The sequence below is a fragment of the Haemaphysalis longicornis genome, unplaced genomic scaffold (genome assembly GCF_048455015.1).
Source record: "Haemaphysalis longicornis isolate Haplotype H1 unplaced genomic scaffold, Haemaphysalis longicornis Haplotype H1 scaffold_9, whole genome shotgun sequence".
Taxonomy (NCBI): domain Eukaryota; kingdom Metazoa; phylum Arthropoda; class Arachnida; order Ixodida; family Ixodidae; genus Haemaphysalis; species Haemaphysalis longicornis.
Genome location: NW_027526460.1, coordinates 46680709 through 46701564, shown reverse-complemented (window position 1 = coordinate 46701564; position 20856 = coordinate 46680709). Strand labels below are relative to the sequence as shown.

At 48.7% G+C, this 20856-nt stretch overlaps 1 protein-coding gene across 1 annotated transcript in view; it reads left to right on the top strand.

Annotated features, from left to right (window-relative positions):
• The window catches only part of LOC144153168 (uncharacterized), a 191382-nt gene that overhangs the window by 85957 nt on the left and 84569 nt on the right, over positions 1-20856 (top strand). Inside the window, exons 9-10 of the mRNA XM_077684816.1 lie at positions 1926-2017; positions 15407-15544. Coding sequence (XP_077540942.1) covers positions 1926-2017; positions 15407-15544 — 230 coding nt within the window. The remainder of the gene's footprint in view (positions 1-1925; positions 2018-15406; positions 15545-20856) is intronic.

Here is a 20856-nt window from a genome sequence, read left to right as displayed (position 1 = left end):
GGTGGTGTAGCCCTGACAGGCACAACAGGATGGCTATTTTCCAATGTTTCACCCTTCGAAAGACACTCCTCTCCGTTTTCTTTCTCCCGACCCACGGCCGGATTATCCCTGCCGTGGCCGACGCTGCTGCTGCGTCCGGGATCCCGCCTCCACGTATTGCAGGTAACGGGAGGCAGAATCTCTGGATTCACTCTTTGTTGAACCACGTGTGTGAATTCAGGATTGAGCCAACTTTTTAAAGCAGAGCTTCACCACCTTCGTCCAGCGGTTCCGCCGCGGATGCGCAAGTTCCCCTTTCGACCGCATACACACCCCCTGCGACACAGCCCTCGAAGTGCTTCGCGTGATTCACCGCGCCTGCTTTTGGCGCTGTACACAAGGTCCCGTTTTCAGCCGTTCTGCTCAGCTTGCTGCGGCGGCCGCCGCGGTTGAGCGCGGTCAGCGGATCGGCAACCGACCAACCCCGACGCCTCCCGCGCATGCGCCGCTGAGTCGTCTCGGGCTACGTCTTGCGTCCTACAAAGGGGAGCACCGCGTTATCCGTGGGTGAAAGCGCGGCCGGCCTCATCCTGTGTGCGTTGCACGGGACTTAACGGCTCTGAGCCGTGGTCGACAACACAGCTACACCAAATGTTAACCAAGCGAAACCAATGTTAAACCAAACTAAGTCAAGCTTTTGCCTTTTTCGCGTGTCGCTGCTGCTCACACTATTTGTTTGTGGCATCTATTGTGCTACGTTCTCCGCGTCGCTTATCACCGTCGCTACATTTCCCGACAGATGGCGTCCAGATAGGTGTAGGTAAAAATGCCTGCTCGTGTCTATGCGTGTGGTTGGACAGAACCCTGAAATTGGCTTTTGGATAACTGTATGGGCAGAATTAGCAAGAAAAGACTTTGCCAAAACACGTATTTTCTCAAAATTGTGAGAATAAAAATTGTAATGTTAATGAAAACTGTTCTCAGACAGTATTTGCGCGACAAACAGTGATAAACAATTTCAGTGCTCTTTACTGTTTCTCGGGTGTAATATGAAAAAATGTTAGCAATATTCAGCTCGCGCTGTATCAGAATGTGCTCATAAGATGAAACCGTTTGAATGAGAAGTTTGGCTAGGCGTCGATATCTCCCGTTAGACCTTTTCGACTCGTCAGGCGTGTCATTAAAACAAATTCTTTCCGCCCTTTTACCGGCGTCGCAAGGACAAATCCTCAAAATGTTTTGCGTATTTGTTTTAGTAATATTATTAGCAAAAACCAATTGGATAAATGAATCAGTGAAACATTTTTTGAAGAATCCTTGAGAACACCCTGTTTGTTCAGAAATGCAAAATCAGCCCAATAGTGTTGGTTAGGGGAAAGAAAAAAACTGCTTCATAGATGTGCGTGAAGATTACACATACCGCCAAAACCCACATGGATATGTGAACGGGTGAGCGAGATAATGACGAATTGAGGAAAACAGAATGTCCCTTTTTTCCTCACTTAGAATTGCAATTTCGAAAGGTCTCGCTTTAGCGAGACCCTACGTCATAATACGAATGTACTCCCGAAATTTCAAGTCTGTAGGTGTAGCAGATTTGCTAGTTGTTGGTGCGTCTGACGCTTCTTTATAAGTATACATTAATACAAACCGTTCTCCCTCTTGCCCGCAGCAGCACCCTCGGGGCTCGAAACTCGATAGAAAAATTAAAAACACTGACCAGTGAAAACAGAAACAAATCAGAAAGGACAGCTTTAACCGAGCGCTCCTAAAATCTCAAAATTGTTTGGCAACATTCCAGTTCATTCGGGTGGTCCTCTTTAGTTGTTAAGCTTCGTACAGTTGCGCTTTTGAGTGGCCTCTGATACAATGAGAAGAGGCACGTGGCCAATAGCTTCTATCAAAAACGTGGCCTACAGCGAGACGCGCTTCTTATATCTGCGCAGGGGTCTGGGTTTTCATGGACATCCTCTTCGCCGGAGAGACTGCACTCAACCTGGGTTCCGATTTTCTGATGGAATATGTTCTGATGTCACAGGTATGCAGTTAATTGAGGCGTACGTTTCTTAGCTTCCTAGTGAACCATTCGCGCAAGTAGCCCGCTAACGAGATAGTTTGCTGGTAGAGTAGAATAAAAGTCACGTCACTCATATAAAGTATAAAGTGGACAGAGCGTAACACATTAGCATTAGACTTCTTTGTCATCCTTGTGTGAATTAAATGTGTGCTCGTTGCAGTTTGATGACATTAGCCAATATCTGATGAAATTGATTGATCCTACGCCATCAATATCCACCCCGTTACGGGCATAGACACTGAGCTGAGCTTGAGCTGCATATTGTTGCGCAATCAACCTGCCTTTAATGATTCGAAGCTGTTACCAATCGGTTGTTGCATGCTTCTCCGAAAACCGCACCGTGAAGTTGTAGAAAGTGCCCGATCATCTTTTCCCAATGACCCTACCCTCTAGTCCACAGGGTGTTGCACATGGCAATCAAATGTCGAGGAAAAAAAACATTACCGTGCCCGTGTCGGGAGGTTCTGGGCTTCTGCAAACGGGTAAAACTCCCTTTCGAAGATGGCTGCGGGCTTTGGTTGGTAAAAATTCCCCCGCACCTCCCCGAAAGGAATCGTGCAGAAATACGAATGCATTGGGTGCACCGATGAGTTTGTTGCGAGTAATGGCGTAATTAATGACGAGAGTGTGAACTTAATCATTTATTCATCAGCACCAGTTTGTGTTATCGTTGTACCTGACGGCCACAATCACTGCCTTGTGATCGCTAAAGTGCACGGTCAAAGGGTCTTTGAGAAGCATACGCGCGTCACAGTTTCGCGTGAAGACCAGATCAATGCAAATCCCGTGAATTGTAGTGGGGCACGTGTCGAAGCCGGCAGAGAGGCAATGCATAGAGTGCCTGGTCTGCATGTACTCGATCAGCCACTCGCCACTCTATTTGCGCACGTCAACGTTGAAGTCGCCAACCAAGACTATGTGGTCAGAGGGTTTGGAGCGCACTCACACACTTTCCATAGCCGCGTCCAGCTGCGCGGCAACGGCGTCTCGAGCGAGGGCTAGGCGGCCACAGCTGCTGCTAGGGGCGAAGAGGAGCCCGGAGAGATAACACATGCGGGCGCACGCCGACGGAGCACGACAACCCCCGACTAAGAAATGCATTCGCATTTACGACGACGACGACGACGAAGGCAGAACTACGAGGCGCGCGCTCACGTGCACTCGCGCCGGAGGAATGCAGGCGCACGCCGGCCAACGGAACAAGACAACCCCCGGCTAATAAATGCATTCACATTTAAAACTTTATTGACAGCCTCCAGAGCTTTCGCTGATGGGGCCTAAGTCACCCGCTTGGGGGCGTCGCCGCTGGTCCTCTTCGCCCGTTTGGGGGCGTCGAAGTCCTGCCGCTTCACCGCCTCGCAGGCCTGCTGGACGGCCCAGAGTTGGTCGTCGAGGCTGGGGCTGCAGAACGCAGCGGACAGCCGCGGCGGGAGGGTTCCGGAGTTAGCACCGTGCGAATCTTTGGTACAATACCAGAGCATGTGGGTTAAGGTGCCTATCTCTTGGCTGCAGACTTTACATGTTTTTCGTTGTGTAAATTTCCGGATACATTGTGTGATAGTGTGCCGGGCTAGGCTACGTGCGCGTCTGCAGTTGCCTGAGTGCGACCGCCTGTGACCTGTCCAGCTTATCGCTTGGCGGAGGGAAGGTCCGCGGGCCAAGCGGAATGCCTTGGTGATTTCGTTGTAGGTCGTCATTCGATCTTTGGTGCTGAACCACGGACGGTCGTCGCCGGCGCGGTTTGTTAGCTCGCGCGCCCTGGCGTGTGCCGTCTCGTTGCCATTACGATGGGCCTCGGAGACTTCCGCCATGTGTACGGGGAACCACTGGAGTCGGGTTTGTGGTTCTTGCTCTCCATGGACTTCGCGTCGGCTTAGGATTCGGGCCGCTCTCGGCGATATCCGTCCTTTGGTGAAGTTCCTAATCGCTTCTCTGGAGTCGCATACGACCGTTTTGCACGCCGGGTCCGTGAGGGCGATGACAACTGCTATTTCCTCCGCTTCTTCTGCATGTTCGCATGCCCCGCTTGCTGATATCTTTGTCGCCCCGTCTGAATCGACGACCATCACGGCAAATCGGGAACCTTTCTCGTACTCGGCGGCGTCCACAAATCGCGTACCCAGATCGTTGCCGTCAGCGTTCAGGAGAGCCTTGGCTCGGGCCTCCCTTCTGCCTCGGTTGTACTCCGGATGAACGTTTCTGGGGATCGGATCGACTCTAAGTGTCTGCCGGATGGTGTCTGGGATGGTGACTTTATGTCCCTGCTGTGTGTGGTATCCGATGCCAAGGGTCTCGAGGATGTGGCGGCCGGCGTTCATGCCGGACAACCGCTCCAGCTGCGAGGTACGCTGTGCCTCTACGATTTCCTTCAGTGTGTTGTGGATGCCCAGCTGGAACAGGCGGTCCGTGCCGGTGGATTTCGGCCAGCCCAAGGCGATCTTGTAAACCCTGCGTATGAGGACGTTGATCTTGTCTTCTTCTTGCCTTTAGCAGTTATGAAAGGCCGCGACAGAAGCGATGTGGCAGAAGCACAACGAGTGGATGAGCCGCCTGAGATTTTCCTCCCTCATTCCGCTACTTCTGTTGGTGATTCTCGTGATGAGTCTCGTGGCGTTGGACGTCTTATGCATTAGTCTGGTGATGGCTCCACTGTTGTGCCCCGTGACGTCGATTATACACCTCGAGATTCGCGATCGCTGCGCCACCTGCCGCCGCTTCTCCGCGGCGTTTGCGGGATTAGCGCTGCGTGGCTGATAGGTGGTCATGCAGTGTTTTGGTTTTCTTTCGCTTCTCTTTGCCTTTCCGCGCTCTAAACAACTTGTTATGGTGACGTCTGTAAGCTAACTGCACGTTTATGGCACTTAAAAAAACAGCTGCGTCTTGGTAGAGCGCTCTAACGCCAACAAGAGCTACCCGGGGAGGCGGTTCTGCGCGTTTCTTGGACGCTCTTGCGGGCGTCTGCGATGGCAGCAGCATCGAACACGTCAGCACAAGTGAATTCTATTTATTGTCGCCTCGTTTAGACCTGATATTGGCACTGTAAAAGGTTGGTTCGTTTTGCAGCGCAGACAACAAATGCGGCTTTGCTTCGAATATGTACGTCGTAGAAAAATATGTTTCGGGGACGTGATAACCCAATAGCTGACAAAAACTTGTGCCTTTTATGGAAATATAAGCCACGCGAAAATGTTAAGTACAGAAAAGAAAATGTTAAGTCAGATATGTGCCCGCTATTGCCTTATAGTAAGAACCAAGGTATATGTTAATGAAACCACGGGAAAATGAATGGGCTGCAAGTAAGGAATAAATAGAATAGTCGTACGGGAATGGAGAAAAAAAACGAGTGCAGCTTCTGAAATGCTAAAGACGTTTGTTTGAGCAAGGTAGGATTCACCAGACCAACTAGATGCGAAATGCACTGATATTTCGCTAGACATGCGGGGGGGGGGGGGGGGGGGTGAGGAGGAGGAGGCTCAACTATCGTTGTTTACAAATGCGGAGCGAAATCAACGAATGAACGTTTTAGTAATCACACACACAAGCTGCGTGTTCACTTTTCGTTTGTTTTTCGCCTTGAAAAACGGCTGATCACTCAGCGGACTCATTTTTTGAAGAATACAGGGTAGGCAGTTCACAAGCGATACGAGGTGTCGTTGGAAGAGTTGATTGATTGATTGCAGGGTTTAACGCACCGACGCAACGGAGACGATAAGGCACGCCGTAGTGGAGGGCTCCGGATTAATTTTGGCCACCTAGAGCCTTAACGCGCGCCGAAATCTCGTACACACAGGCTCGTTGGAAGAGTGTCGTATCTGATAAGGGTCTCCGATTTCGGTTTATGCTAGATTCTGCAGTCTCCCTGTGTCATGACTCATATGACGGTGTTTCGAAGAAGAGTTTGGTCACGGACGCGGATTACTGTATAAGCCCATCTTCGCGCTTCTCGTGGAGGATAAATGTAACAGATGAATCTTTGCGAGCGCTCACCTCGGGACAAGACGACCCAGCATTAAATTTGTCGTCGTGTGCTGACTCCGGAGTGTAATTTTGCATTATCCATCGTACTTCTTTGGTACAATGTTTGTGAAATTTATGCCGCATTGGCTTGTTCATGGTACTGATCAATATCTGATATGTGATATTGGCAGGCGTAACTTGCCTGCTGTCAGGTATGAGTGCTCCGCTAGATTTTGTAAGTGTACAAAGTCGATTTACATCATAGTGTGTATGGCCGCAACATGACCATCGGAGGAAACGCTGCTTACGGAGACACAGTCACTAAATTTCAGGGCAGCGGAATTGCAATCAGCTGCATGCAAATGCTGGCTTCGGGACGCCGGCCTGTGACACACGCCCGGCGCTCATATAGATCTCACTAAGATCGCGTCATAAACGTTTATACGCTCGTGAACATACCACGCTTGCAAACAGAGTGCCTGCTTCACGTTATTCGGTATTTCGAACGCGGACAAACGGTAAATCGCTGTCTTGAACGAGGCCCAAAAGCAACGGCGAAAGGGGGGAGCGGGCCGGGGACTCCCGCGCCTGCTTTCGAAACGGGCCGCTAGGGGGATTTCAGTGGCGCCCCTACAAAATTACTAAGGTAGCGCCATCTTTAGATCTCGCCGCCTTTCGCCCTCGCCCGCGCTCCTCTCTTACTTCGTTTTTTGCCATTTTCTTTTTCGCCGGCGAACGCCGCGCGCCATTGGCCAAGGGAAAAGTCACGTGGTTTTGTTTTTTTTGCTCCGCCGCCGGGTCGCCTCGCCGATGCCTCGCCGGCTGGGACATTGCGCAACGCCGCCGCTGCGACGCCATTGCTGGCTTCCGAGCCACCGTCGCCACCGTGCTTCAGTACCGGCTTTATCGTAGGCGCCAGCTAATAGCAAAGTAAGAATTAGCTGCTCATTTCGAAAAAATGTCGCACCGGTGTCGTTTTAGGTTGCTTCTTGGTGTCGATGTGTTGTGCCTTAGGCAGCGCGAATATCGTCAGGCAGGGCACAAGACTTCGTTATTCCGTCCGGGAAACGCGACGCAGAAAGGAGAAAAGTTTGGTTGCATAGATTTGAACGGGCATACTTCAGGCCGACGCTACCATCACTCTTTTGCGAGGTAAGTTTCTGAATGCTTGTTCTTGCTCTGTTAAATTCTGCGCGAGCTTGAGCGGTCACTTACGAAGAAATGCGTATTCCCTTCGCGACCGTCGTCCACGCTTTGTTCTGAGTAGGCATTGCGCGCAGCGCCGAGTTCGTCCCGTCGTAAGCTTTGGTTTGGATAAGAGGCCGTGTATTTGTCATGTGCGCGCTTAACTTCCAGCATCAATATCAGCGGCGTAGCATGTTCAGTCAGTTGTCGTAAGGTTTTCGTGACGCGAGAATTGTTCACCTGAATTCATGCTTGTTTTGGCCGACGGCAGCTTGCGTCTGACCATGTATCGTGTGCGTTCCGAGTGCGTGTGCGCTCTTTTTGGCGTGAAGTCATGTTTTGTGTGTTAGCTACCCGGGTGGTATTATAAACCCGTTGTTATGACATCGGAGTGATTTGCTGCGTAATATGGGCTTGGTCGGTGCGGCGCAAATTGAGGCTGTTGCGAGAAAAAAAAAATTGCGGCTAGGTAAAACAATTTAAGGTCAGCTAATATAGTGACCGCGCCGTTGACGTACGTTTGATGCGCAATTTCTGTTATCGCTTTATTAAATTCGCGCATGTTTGAATTAGCACTTCAAATGCATATTCGCACCGTAGCGGCTGTACGCCCTTTCTTCCGTGTATGCACAGAGGAACGTTAATTACGACTTACGTTTGCATTACACGTGATGCCGTACATTTGCAGTGTGCGCGCTTACTTCATCTTAGTAGTCAATGGCGCAGCGTATCCAGTCATTGCGATTTGAACCAAAACACACTGGGCGACTATATTATTTTCAGCAGACGTATTTTTGTCCAGCAAAGCGCTTGCTAAACGGGTTTAGTGTAGCGAGTTGAGCGGACGCGGCACTAAGCAGATGCGCGAACACGAATTTGACCATGCTACGGTAGAACAGTCACTAACTCCCTTCTGCAATGCATTATTGCCTATATTTGCGGAGTGTTTGTGGCGCACCTCAAGCTCGGTGGCGACATTTTTTTTCCCTTCTCAATAGGATTATTTCACGGATCAATTTGAGCAACGGATATTGGAGAAGCTTGGCGATAAAAAAACTAAACCCAAATGCCACTCCCAACATTTTTTCTCACGGGAAGCCACGTCAGCAGCACAAGCCACCTGCACGACGTCATTACGGACGTTTGTTCCAATAAAATATCTATTTGCTGGCACCAATTCATTTTTGTGATTTATTGTTTTCTCTTGATAATCATCGTGACATTGGTCCTCTTTCGAATTTCTTTCGGGTGTATCCCTGTGTTAGTGCAATGTACAAATCTGCCAGAATAAATCCCAGCACAAAACAATTCTGTCCAGGCGCCTCCATTAATAACGGCTGTAAACGACCGCGCCCGGTGAAAAAACGTATTGCATGATTAATTAACTGCAGTAACTAGTTACATAATTTGTACCTAGAGGGACTCGATGTCTGGTTCGTATGAGAAATAAGAGGCCACAAATCTGTAATTTCAGTTTACCCGATCGATTGATCGCAGTCTTCTCTGGCGCGTATTCCCAGAATTACAAGTCTGCGTTTTTCACTAGGTTCGCACATGAACGTACGTCCGCGAGTGTAGTTTAGTGTATCCGGCTGCGAAGTCTGGGAAATAGGGGCTTTTCACGTCGCTGTACGTGCACAGACGCACAACAGCATTCGTATGTTTTTAGTCTACTCACAGCAGCCTATAACGACATGAAGGTGAAGGAAACATTTCTACAAAAACGGCAAAGCACTCTAAACTGCGCGGTATTAAGGTAGGCTGTAGGTCGTTAGTAAAAGCGGGCGCAGAGTGAACGCCGCTGAGGATACACAATTATCGCAAGAAAGGCGAGTGCAAGGACGCCAGCGCAGCGCTCGAACTACGGCATTTGCGAATGAAGCGCACTGTGTACTGCCGCGAACCGTGCGCAAGACCTCTGTGCAGTGATTGCACGACCACAGTCACGCGAATGCAAGAACGGAACTACCGTAACATAGCAGTTTGAAATGTCCACGCTCGATCCTTTCGCATTCACGAGCTATCCTGAGGTGTTACAGAATGCCGCACACGTAAACAAAAACCGCGCTGTGCGTATGCGCCAGCGGCAACCGCCCCGCAAATATCCCCTTGTAGACAAAAATATAAAACAAAACACTATCACTCAGTGCGTGTTGGTAAAACGGGGCTCTAGAAATCCTATAAATGCTACCAAAGAGCGATTTCGGCGCGAAAACAAGAGCAAACTGCAGCGAGCGCCCTGAAGCGTAGCGAGGGCGTCTGCTCTCAAGTGGCCAACAAATATGGCGGCCCCGCCGCGGAGTTAAAGGGACGGCGGCGCCGCGGGTGAGGGGAGAGAAAAAAGAGGAGGGCAGCGGAGAAGGAGGGAGCAGTTGGCGCTACCTTAGTTCTTTCAGGGACCTTAGCCCCTACAGGCCGCGCTCGAGGCGTATAGTTGCCTGAGTGCGACCGCCTGTGACCTGTCCAGCTTATCGCTTGGCGGAGGGAAGGTCCGCGGGCCAAGCGGAATGCCTTGGTGATTTCGTTGTAGGTCGTCATTCGATCTTTGGTGCTGAACCACGGACGGACTCTGATTTTTGGGACTGTAGGGATGACCGTGCCGTCGATCGTGCGTAGACTGATTTCCTCATATTTACTTAGGCTTTGAGCTTGCTGCGTTGTGTCGGGCGGTAGAGAAGGAGTTCTTATTTCTTGGGAGAGCACCGCAGGCCCGTGCCTTGTAGACGGGTTTCTATTGCGTCAATTGCAGACTGCAGTGTCGACTCGATGTGACCTTCGCTGCCTCTGCACACCCAGAGAGTAATGTCGTCGGCGTATATAGTGTGCCGGATGTCTTCGATGTCCAGCAGCTTCTCTGCCACCCCGATCGTAACCAGGTTGAAGAGTGTGGGCGAGATGACCGAGCCCTGCGGGGTGCCGGCGCTGCCCAACGTTTGCTCTTCGAGTTGGAGATCTCCTGCCACTAGTCAAGCGCGTCTGTCCGTCAGGAAGTCTTTCACGTAGTTGTAAGTGCGCAGGCCGAGGTTTCGTTGTGAAATTTGTCGCATTATCGCCGAGTCCGCGACGTTGTCGAAGGCGCTTTCTAGTTCGAGTCCTAGGATTGCCCTGGTTCCCTTGGTCTTGTTGTCAAGCACTTGGTGCTTCAATTGAATCATGGCGTCTTGCGTACCGAGGTGTTGGCGGAGGCCAAGGAGCCCCTCCTTGGCTTCCGCCAACATCTCGCGTATATCCCTTTCTGCTCCAGGTACACTTGCCATTGATTGAGCAGTGCGTGCTCCATGACTTTGCCGATGCACGATGTCAGCGATATGGGGCGGAGGTTGTCGAGGCTCGGCGGTTTGCCGGGTTTTGGGATTAAGATCGTCTTCGCGGTCTTCCACTGGCGCGGTTGGCTGCCTCGCCGCCAGCAGGCGTTGATGTAGTCGGTCAGTTGTTCCACCGAGCGATCGTCGAGATTCTTCAGGGCGCGGTTCGGCACCCGGTCGGGGCCCGGTGCCGACCTGCTGTTGAGTTCATGCAGTGCTGTCCTGATGTCTTCCACACTGAAGACTCTGTCTAGTTCTTTGTTGGGTTCGGCCGTGTGCGGGCCGTGCTGTACGGTCGGAATATGCGGCAGGTATTTTGCGCGCAGGTGGGCGGCCACTGCATCTTTACCATGTTCCCCGAGCTCCTTGTGTAGCAGGCGCCACTATGTCAGGCTCGCTATGTGAGGTCGCTATGTCAGGCACGTTGGACCAGGAATACGAAAAAGTTCTTGCACATACAGAACACCGTTACCGTAGTAATTTGACACCTTAGACATGTGACACAGAAGGTGGTTCTGTGTTTTTTTGTTATTTTTGTTTTGTTTTGCTTACGGTCTCCTCCTTTTAGACAGGAACACCACTTTTCACACTAGTGGCGCAAAGACTGTGCACACAGCGAAGCTGGCAGACCGACCTAGCATATTCTTCGTTCGACCAAGTTTTCTCCGTGGTTATGCGTGGAGAGTCAGCAAAGTTTTCTGCGTGCGCGGTTATGCTTCGAGCTTCGGCCAAGTTTTCTGCGTGGTGTCATCCTTCGCCCCCAGAAAAAAAAAGCTACACTGAACTCGTTCAGTGGCCACCTTTCGGCTTGTGTGGTCTGGTGTGTGGGACGCTAATTAACAAGTCGATTACCGTCACCGCTTCGTGACGTTTTGGCTTCTTTCGATTTGGCGCAATATTTCTGAACTTTGCGCCTTCAAAACTACACCACTCGTCGCAACAAGCGATAGAGCGAGCTTGTTGCTCTATCGCTTGTACATCGACGCGTTTACAAAGCCGTGCTTGTACAAAATACTTCGCACCTCCGACCTGTGGTGACATGAGTTTCGCTCGAGCTCAGCGAGGCATTGCTCAGGTTAAGCGGTGCCAGTGCGCACGACGACGTCGTCGCTTGGCGAGGTTTTCCTGCGCACGTTTGTTGCCCCATCACAAGAATAAACAGCATCGCAGCGAAAAATAACCGCACTTCCGCCCTGCGAAAGTGGATATGTACAGGGAAGCTGTTGTAAACCACTACACATTCTGCGAAGGCAGAGTGTCAAATGTTCCTTGTCCTCTCGGCAGGCTTTTCGCTTGAGCTCGGCTTCTCTGGCGACAAATGCTGGTTCCTGCCTAGCCTGACGCATGCGCTCGTCCTCGAATGACGCCAAAACCCCTTTGCGAGCGCAGCTGCGAACGAAATCTTCACCAGGAACACAAGGGGGTGTCCTATTTTCCGCAAATCCCTTGTCAACCATAATGGGGTTTTGATGTGTGATTTGTGTTCTTTACAGGAGTACTGATCTCCATGGTGTACGCCTGATTAGCCTGACGCATGCGCTCGGCGTCTTGGGTGAGAACTGCGGGGCCCCACCTGGGTTTTTCGCTTACGGCACGAAATTTTCGACCAACAAAAGGTTTACATCTTCACTGCAAAAACAGAAATGGTACAGAGTTCACTGTTTGATAAAAGGGTTAATAGTCCACGTAGGTGAGGACAAAAAAACCTGCGTGGCGTGCGAACTAAACTTTTAAAGAAGGGTGATGACCCCGCGCCACGCCGGTGCCCGCGGAGGCCGCAGACGCGGCCGCGGAGACGCCAGCGCCATCTCTCGCCCCCGCCGCGGATCCTCCCGCGGCGAAGTGCGAGGAGGTGGCGCCGCTCGTCGGCACCCCAGCAAAGAAAGAACTGAAACTAAAGCGTGGAACATTGTTCGCATGGCGACGCAGTGAAACATCCCCCTCGCGAGGGGCACGATCAAATGCAGAGCATTTCCGGGGGCGCACAACGTTAAGTAGTTTGCGTTACGTTAATGTTGTTGCACTTGCGGGCAACTGCTGACGAGAGAGCGCTCGTCAGCAGTAATTTGAATGAGTCAACGATATAAGGCGCGTTCGTAGCGTCCCATTCTGTGTCGGCTTTGTGGCGCAGTGGGTAGAGCACCATGTACATTGCCTTCCCCCCGTAGGGTCGAGGGATCGAAACCTGGTGCCGGATAGTATTTTCTTTTATATAGTGTAGGGGCAGGGGTGCGGACAACGACGGTGCGGACTACGACGGGACAACGCGGGTGACATCGTGAGTTACTGAAATGCTCTGCATTTAAAAATGCAAAGACGGGAAGAAGCACTATTCTACAACAGAAATTTTATTCAAAAGGAGTTTGGCATATACAGCTTGATGCACCCATTCGAGAATTTTAAGAAGCAGACGCAAAAGCTCAACTTCCCACGCGATGCCAGCTACACAGCTCCGTCAAGATAATCTTTTTTTTGCACGAGTGTGACAGAATTTATGATGCAGTTGTCGTTAAGACGGTTCATTTTAAACGCCTCAATTACTCCTCGCATGTACTTGTGTTTTCAATTGTAAATGACTCCGCACTTTTCGTAAACCGGAGCAGGAGCACAACTTTAGAAATCAGAATTTTTTCCGGAAATAAAGGGAAAGAATAAATAACCCTTTCCCTTCACTCAACAAACTGTGCCCTGTGCTATGTCGAGCTCCCTTTTACAGCAAAGCTGCTGGCCTCTCGTTGGTGGGAAAGTTTTGTGTCCTTGTCGTAAGTGAAAAACTGATTGATTGATTGATTGATTGATTGATAAAATAGATTGATTGATTGATTGATTGATTGATTGATTGATTGATTGATTGGTTGATTGATTGATTGATTGATTGATTGATTGATTGATTGATTGATTGATTGATTGATTGATTGATTGATTGAGTGAGTGAGTGAGTGAGTGAGTGATTGTAGGGTTTAACGCGCCGATGCAACGCAGGCGATCAGGTGCGCAGTAGTGGAGGGCTCCGCAATAATTTTGACCACTTGGGAATTTTTAACGTGCTGCGAAATCTCTTGCACACGGCGCTTTTGGTTTTCGCCTCCATCAGAAAAGCGGCCGCGCGGCCGGGAATCGAACCCGCGCCCTCGTGCGCAGCAGCGAAACGCCTTAGCCACTGAGCCACCGCGGCGGGTAAGTGAAAAAAGTGAAACAACCTCCCTAACAATCCAAGGCAAACTGCATATGTTTCCTTGCAATCAGGCATACACCATAGAGCCCAGTATTCGATTAAGAAAACAACAAAACAAGAAAACAAACCGCATCATGGGTGATAACGCACTTGTGAACAATGAGAAACCCCCCTCCCGCCCCCTTGTGGTTCTCGTAAAGACTAGGTTTCCAGCTTCTCTCTAAGACGGGTGGGGACGTCATTAGAAGCCTTCGTGTGAACTGCCAACTAGCGCCTCATTTCAGTTCATAGACACCGAGCGCATGCGTCAGAAGTCTACATGTGTAGTGGTTTACGAGATATTCGCTGATCATCCACTTTTGCAAGGCGGATAGGCGGACATTTTTTCTCTGCTCCGGATTCCCCATAGAAAAGATCGTGGAGACAGTGTTAACTGTCGAAAACATGGCCTCAACGCTTGCTGCACGCTTACCCTACTGAAAAAATCATACGATTATCTCAACGATGTGTGAGTACGAGGTCATGGGATCGTAAAACCAATGATATCGCACAGCCAATGACATATCGTTGTACGATGATCAGGAGCCAATGATATATCGGCGAAGTCCAATGATATCGTAGGCTTTAACGATAATCATACAGCCAACGACACATCATTGAATGTCTGTATGATTATCGTTAGCCTTGATATCATTAGACTTGGGTGATATATCGTTGGCTCCTGATTAGCGTACAACGATATGTCATTGGCTGTGCGATATCATTGGCTGTATGATCCCGTAACCTCGTACTGACACATCGTTGAGATTATCGTATGGCTTTTTAGATGTGGAGCGTCTTATGCTCGGGGGTATGTCCCGCGGCGTCGGCGGTGGTACGGCGTCCGCACACTACCGTTTCTTGGCCAATCTTCCACGTCTTATGCTCGGGGGTACGTCCCGCGGCGTCGGCGGTGGTCTGGCGTCCGCACACCACCGTTTCTGGGCCAATCCCCCACGTGGGTACATGCCATAGAAGAGGAAACACAACAACAACAACAACTCCGGTTGTACTTGCGCTTGACTCCGTGATTCTTCAGATGAAGTAGGATGGAAGCAACAGCCCCGTCAGTGAGTGTGCTGACGCAATTTAGTGAGAGCATAAGCGCAAACACTAACAGCAACGTTGGTTCCACGGGGAACGAGATCGACTGAATGCACTTCAGCGACCATAAGGCCGTCATACGCAAAGTAAAAAGACGTGCAAAACTAAATAAAGACCTTTAGATACCACTTCAATCTCGTCTCACTCGCGTATATACGCATGCAATAAGGAAAAGTACACCCATCTCCCCGAAGGGAACCATGAGTAGGATATATCAGCATTACGGGGTTCACTACATATCCACCAAATTTGGCTAACCAACATAACGGAAACGCAAACGGAACCCCCATGACGCTCCGCATCCTACTCATGGTTCCCTTCGGGGGGATGGGTGCAACTTTTTTGTGCTTGCTTTACTATTGCAGGCGCCAGAGCCTTACTGCGCATTTTTGAACTGGTAATTTTTTTCAGTAGGGTATGTTAGCGTTAATAACAGACTTTGTCCCTCACTACAGTGTGAAATTGATGTCTCCAATGAAAATGTTCTGAAAGGACCGGTGCTTTTTTTTGTACTCACCAATTAAACGAACATCCTGCGGAACGCGAAAACTTCTTGTTTTTCTCGCGTTTTCCTTTCGCCTGCAGGTCTTCAATCTTGCGGGTGAGACTATTTCGCCTGCAGCAAGGAAGACTATCTTTAAGTATTCACTCATCTGGAAATGCTGCAGCACGGGACTGTGCTACGTGGCGTCCCTCGGTGTCGCCTATTTGAGAAGCAAGGGCGTAAGGCCATATTTTCGTCCCCTATTAGTACACTTCAGCTGTACACATCGGGGCTGATTAATAGCTTGTAAAGCTTGCCTTGAGCCAAATTTTAGAGCACTGTCCCCATTGAAATCGCTTGTCAACAAAATGCAAACTAAGAGATAAAATTTTGTCAAATTCTTTCCGAGTGTTTTGTTGCGTATGAAACGTGGTTATCTGACCCTTAACTCTCTGCGTCTCTTGGAATGAGGCATTTGGTTTCGATTTTGCGTGCCCATATTCTAAGGAAAAGTGCTATGGAAGTCAGCCTCAAGTATTGGGTTCTTAGCTACATTTGGAAGCCAGAAAACTCGGGGAATGTCCATATCCGAACGCCGTGAACTTGCGTTCTGAACAAATGAAATAAAAGGGCTTGTTCTTGGCTTCGTGACTTCGTGAAGCGCGCTACAATCGAGTGGGCACATCCCATGTGTACACTGTGCGGACTGCCAAATGACCTTGCCCATTGGGAACGTGATATAAGTTGTGTAATGGCACGTAATAGTTTCAGCAGACACTTTTTTTTGGCATAGCGGTGCTGTGACGTACTGTAAAAATGTCGCAGAGGAGACCTACGCGTATTTTTTGAGCGGTGAGATGCGACAGTGTTACTTCGTGGTCGGGGGCGCGTTTTAAAGGGAGCTGCATTCAGTATCTATGCTCTCGGAGTACTGAAGGTCAGCTTAGAGAGCGCGGCCACGAGCAACGGTTCTGCGGGAATTGTACAGTCCACAGAGAGCGCGGAGAGTGCACCACTCTTCCTAATAGATCTGCCTGCACTGCACACTATAGGTTTAATCGAGTCAAACACAAACTAACCAATTCAGAATCGAGCGGACTTACATCACACCACCTTTGCATACACTTAAAACATTTATGATTGGGAAGGTTTACTGCACTGTGATTATGTTCTCTGGTGCTTTAATGATAAGAGCCTTCTGTGGCTTTTCGTAGCGCTTAATCATCATCATCGTTAGATGCAGGTGGCATTTTCTGTCCAGTTTTGTCCGTTCATGCACCCCTCTCCAAATCTGAAATACTTCGATCGTGCCGTAATGGCGTAATCAGATAGTCGTTAGTTTTTTTTACGCAAGACACTCGGGTTGGATTCCGACCACAGGTAGCGGTGTAATTTTTTTTTCACTTCACACACGACCATCATCGTCAGAGGAAGTTGGCATTCCGGCAGTGCGTTTTGGGGTGGACTACTGATAACATGACAGGCTGACAGGTTCGCTTCAAAAAGTGTAAAGGGTGTCCCGATGCCCCTTTGCTATATTTTTTTGCAACGTGGAAGGCTGGTTATATAAAATCCGTCACTAACGACAGGTGGTTTTTTCTCACTTTTATTAATAATGGAAATAGATGTTGGAGGCGCAAACTCAGTACTACTGCAGAAATAGTATCATGGTAATTACATAAGTAGCATTTAAATTAGCACCAAAATAAACTCAATGGCTTCCAAGGGCGACGCCAAGTATTCTAGCCATTGTAAACTAAAGGGGGCGAAAACGGCACAAAGGCAAAAGCCCGCTCAACATATACCATTGTATACATTGCGTTATACAGCAGTTTAAGATAGGTGGCGAGGCAGTGGAAGTGGTAAGCGAATATATCTACCTAGGCCAAGTTGTTACCCCAGATCCCAACCATGAGGCAGAGATAATTAGAATGATCAGAATGGGGTGGTGTGCATATGGCAGACATTCTCAGATAATGAATAGCAGCCTAACATTGTCGCTGAAGAAGAAAGTGTATGACAGCTGCATCTTACCGGTACTCACCTACGGGGCAGAAACTTGGAGGCTCACTAAGAGGGTTCAACTTAAATTGTGAACGACTCAGCGGGCAATGGAGCGGAAAATGATAGGTGTAACATTAAGGGACAAGAAGAGAGCGGAGTGGGTCAGGGAGAAACTGGTGTTAAAGTCATATTAGTAGAAATTAAGAAGAAGAAATGGACGTGGGCAGGGCATGTAATGCGAAGGCAAGATAACCGCTGGTCATTAAGGGTAACAGCGTGGATCCCTAGAGAAGGCAAGCGTTGCAGGGGCCGGCAGAAAGTTAGATGGGCAGATGACATCAAGAAGTTTGAGGGGATAAATTGGTCACAGTTGGCACAGGACCGAGGTAATTGGAGAATAATGGGAGAGGCCTTTGCCCTGCAGTGGGCGTACATAGGCTGGTGATGATGATGATGATGATGATGATGATGATGATGACATTGCGTTATTATACTACCGCAGTGGGAACGTGCTGATTTCTACGCGACAATTGTTCTCCAAATTTCAGTGTTGTAATTACGGCAATGGGCTCTAAACCGTCTACATAAACAGCAGCTGTTAAACATGACAGGCACACACGATACGCGCATATCCCAACACAACTGAACATTAATGCCTGCATCAAAAACACTGCATAGGTGTTCTAAACTTTTTAATGCGTAGTATTCTTTGCTGAGTAACCCACAGCAGGGACCGTGTAACGCCCACCATTTACGCCAAAATGCAGGTTAGGCGGAAGTTCTGCCTTTATTTGTTATAATAGCGCAAATGGAGCGAGTTGGCAGAATTGTGAAAAAAAAAAAATCACCAGTATAGAAAAAAACTTAACAATATTGATCCCGCATAATCAAGAATATGCATCTTATACATCTCTACCAAAAACCTAAAAATGAAAAAAAGTCTGCAAAAGTTCGTTCGAAATGCGATAATAAAAATAGCGGAGAAGGCGAAAAACCGTGTAAAACCGGGCGTTTCCGCAAAAATGCAGATTTGGGGGAAGTTCCACCTTTAATCTTTATAATAGCTTTAATTGGGATACTTGGTGGAAAGAATCTTGGCAAACCAAAAAATTAAAAAACAAAAATAAAATTTTTATGAAATAGCCCTGAAAAACAAAACATCTCAATCAGAAAACTACAAAAAATGGAAACGTAACAGAAATGATCTGTCAAAATCAACCATATGCAGCTTATGCACCTTCCCCAAAAATCGAAGAATAAACGGAAAAAGCCTGCAAAAAGAACGTTGGAAATAGCGTAAATGGGTCAACTTTTCAATATGCCTTGCGTCTTCGAAAAAGAAACATGATTAGCGAAGTAAGTGCACTTAACCACTATAATTGTATACATTTCTTTTTCTGGCGTAAAGAAACAAGGTATAGCTCAAAATAAACAATAATACGTCCTTTAGACATGCATAGATCTAAATAACGCCTACTCTAGACAAACGACATAAGAATTCTACGCATTAGTAGACAAATCTCTGAAATATGCAGATTTTTTTGGTGCTTATAGTCCTACGTCCTTTCTTCGCACACACTTGGAGCTGATGCATTAAAGTTAAAACGCCCATGTCCAAGCAAAATTTAATCCAAATGCCGTACGCCGTACGCCGTCCACCAAATGCCGTAGGCCGAAGAATTTTACACTGATGTGCGCAATGTCAGCGGGGCCGACACTGCTGCTGCAGGCGGTCCTTCGTGCAGCCCAGTGGTTGCCGTTAGTCTGTCGAGCGTCTGTCACGCACATGTGGTGTTGCACTGTGGATTTAGCGCCACAATGCGGGCAGAGCCGAGAGGGGTACGCGGATGGGTAAATGTGAGGAAAAAGAGCTCCGTTGGGAGCACCGAATTGGAGAAAAACAGGACCTAGTGCGTCTACTGTTCTTTATTCTTATTTGTTTAGTTTCTTATTTGTTTAGTCCGCACCAGTGGACTCGGTGTTTTCTACAAGTACAGTCAAACCCGGCTATAACGAACCCGGATAGAGCGAATTATGGTATATATCGAAGAAAAATATTTCAGTTACGGAAATACATGCGAAACATATTCCTTATAACGAAGTTCACATCCGATATATCGAACTCTGGGCGCCTAGAATGGCCGCCGAAATGCATGATCTCGGAGCGGCGATTGAGATGTGGATTGGACGCGACCACGAAGCAAAACCCGCGACTGAGACATTGCGCCTCGCACAGAGTGACGTGACGCCCAATACTTTCCATAACTGTTTCCCACGCGCGGGACTCCCTCCCTGTCAGCGAATCCGGACCAAGACAGCTGCATCGGTGAACTGTGGGAAGAGCTCGCCAGCACTCCCGATGATGTCGCGAGTGAAATCCGTCCGACGCTTATAATGAAGCGCTTTCGGCAGTCGATGTGCTCCGCCAATGCTTCTTAGATTTTTGAGGACGCGAACTCGAACTGGTGCAAACAATGTTTCGTGTAGGGAATGCTATGCTAGTTGAAGCCGCCAAAACGAAAGTGAAAACAAAAATCACGCTTTTTTTTGCAACGTGGGTAGTTAAGGTGGAAAGTAGCTTTATTACTTGCAATAAATGGATTATTTCGGTATGGTAATGGCTACTGTACTGTGTTTGTTTCTGCATACGCGGATGGCGGAGTGGTAAGGAGGAGGGTGGGGGTGGGGAGGCTCCCGCGGATTGCGAACTCGTAACAATAAGGTCGTTATAGGCGGGTTCGGCTATATCGAACTATTGGATATATCGAACTAATCACGGTGCATATTGCAGTTCGCTATAAACGGGTTTGACTGTAATAGGAATGAGTCTGTAAAAGAGGATCAACTGAATTATGTCGTGACTAAGCGGCGTGACTAAGCGGCGTAAGCGGGTTCGTTGGGCGATACCTCTGATCAAATATTAAATTTACAACTTGGACTCAGCCTCTGACAATTACGCGCAAAAGAAGAAAGTGAAGTAGGGAAAAAGGGAAAACTAGTTACCGGTGCCTTACTGTCTCGTAAATGTTGAATGCCCATTTTTAATTTTCAGTAGCTAATACCGTACTGTTTTTACGATAGTGGTCTTCACACTTTATGCTAACATACTGCCCGATCTGGTGCCACCATCTGCTCCGACTGCAAATCAGAAATTATCCTGAAAATTGATCGCCGATGACCTGATGCTTCACTTCTATTTGACTTTCCTCAGGCACTCGTCACAGCATTCCGACAAAAGCAACTAGAAAAATATGGCAAACATGTTAGCGTAAGTATATGCGTTCTGAGTTGCCTCCAGAAGGGTATAAGATCTCAGAAAAATACAGAAATATGTGTGCATGCTTGGTGTCCACATTACAATGCGAGTCTCTCCCAAAATTGCGGCATCTATTCCGTCGCCTAGGGATTATGTGGGCTTCATATTTCCTTCATTCCGTTTTATGTTTTGCGTGTGGCGTGTGGTTGTGTGCGTGCGTGTGTGAACGTGAACATGCACCAGGTATCTTATATCTCGTATGTGTCCAGAACGCTGGGTCTGGGTGCTAAT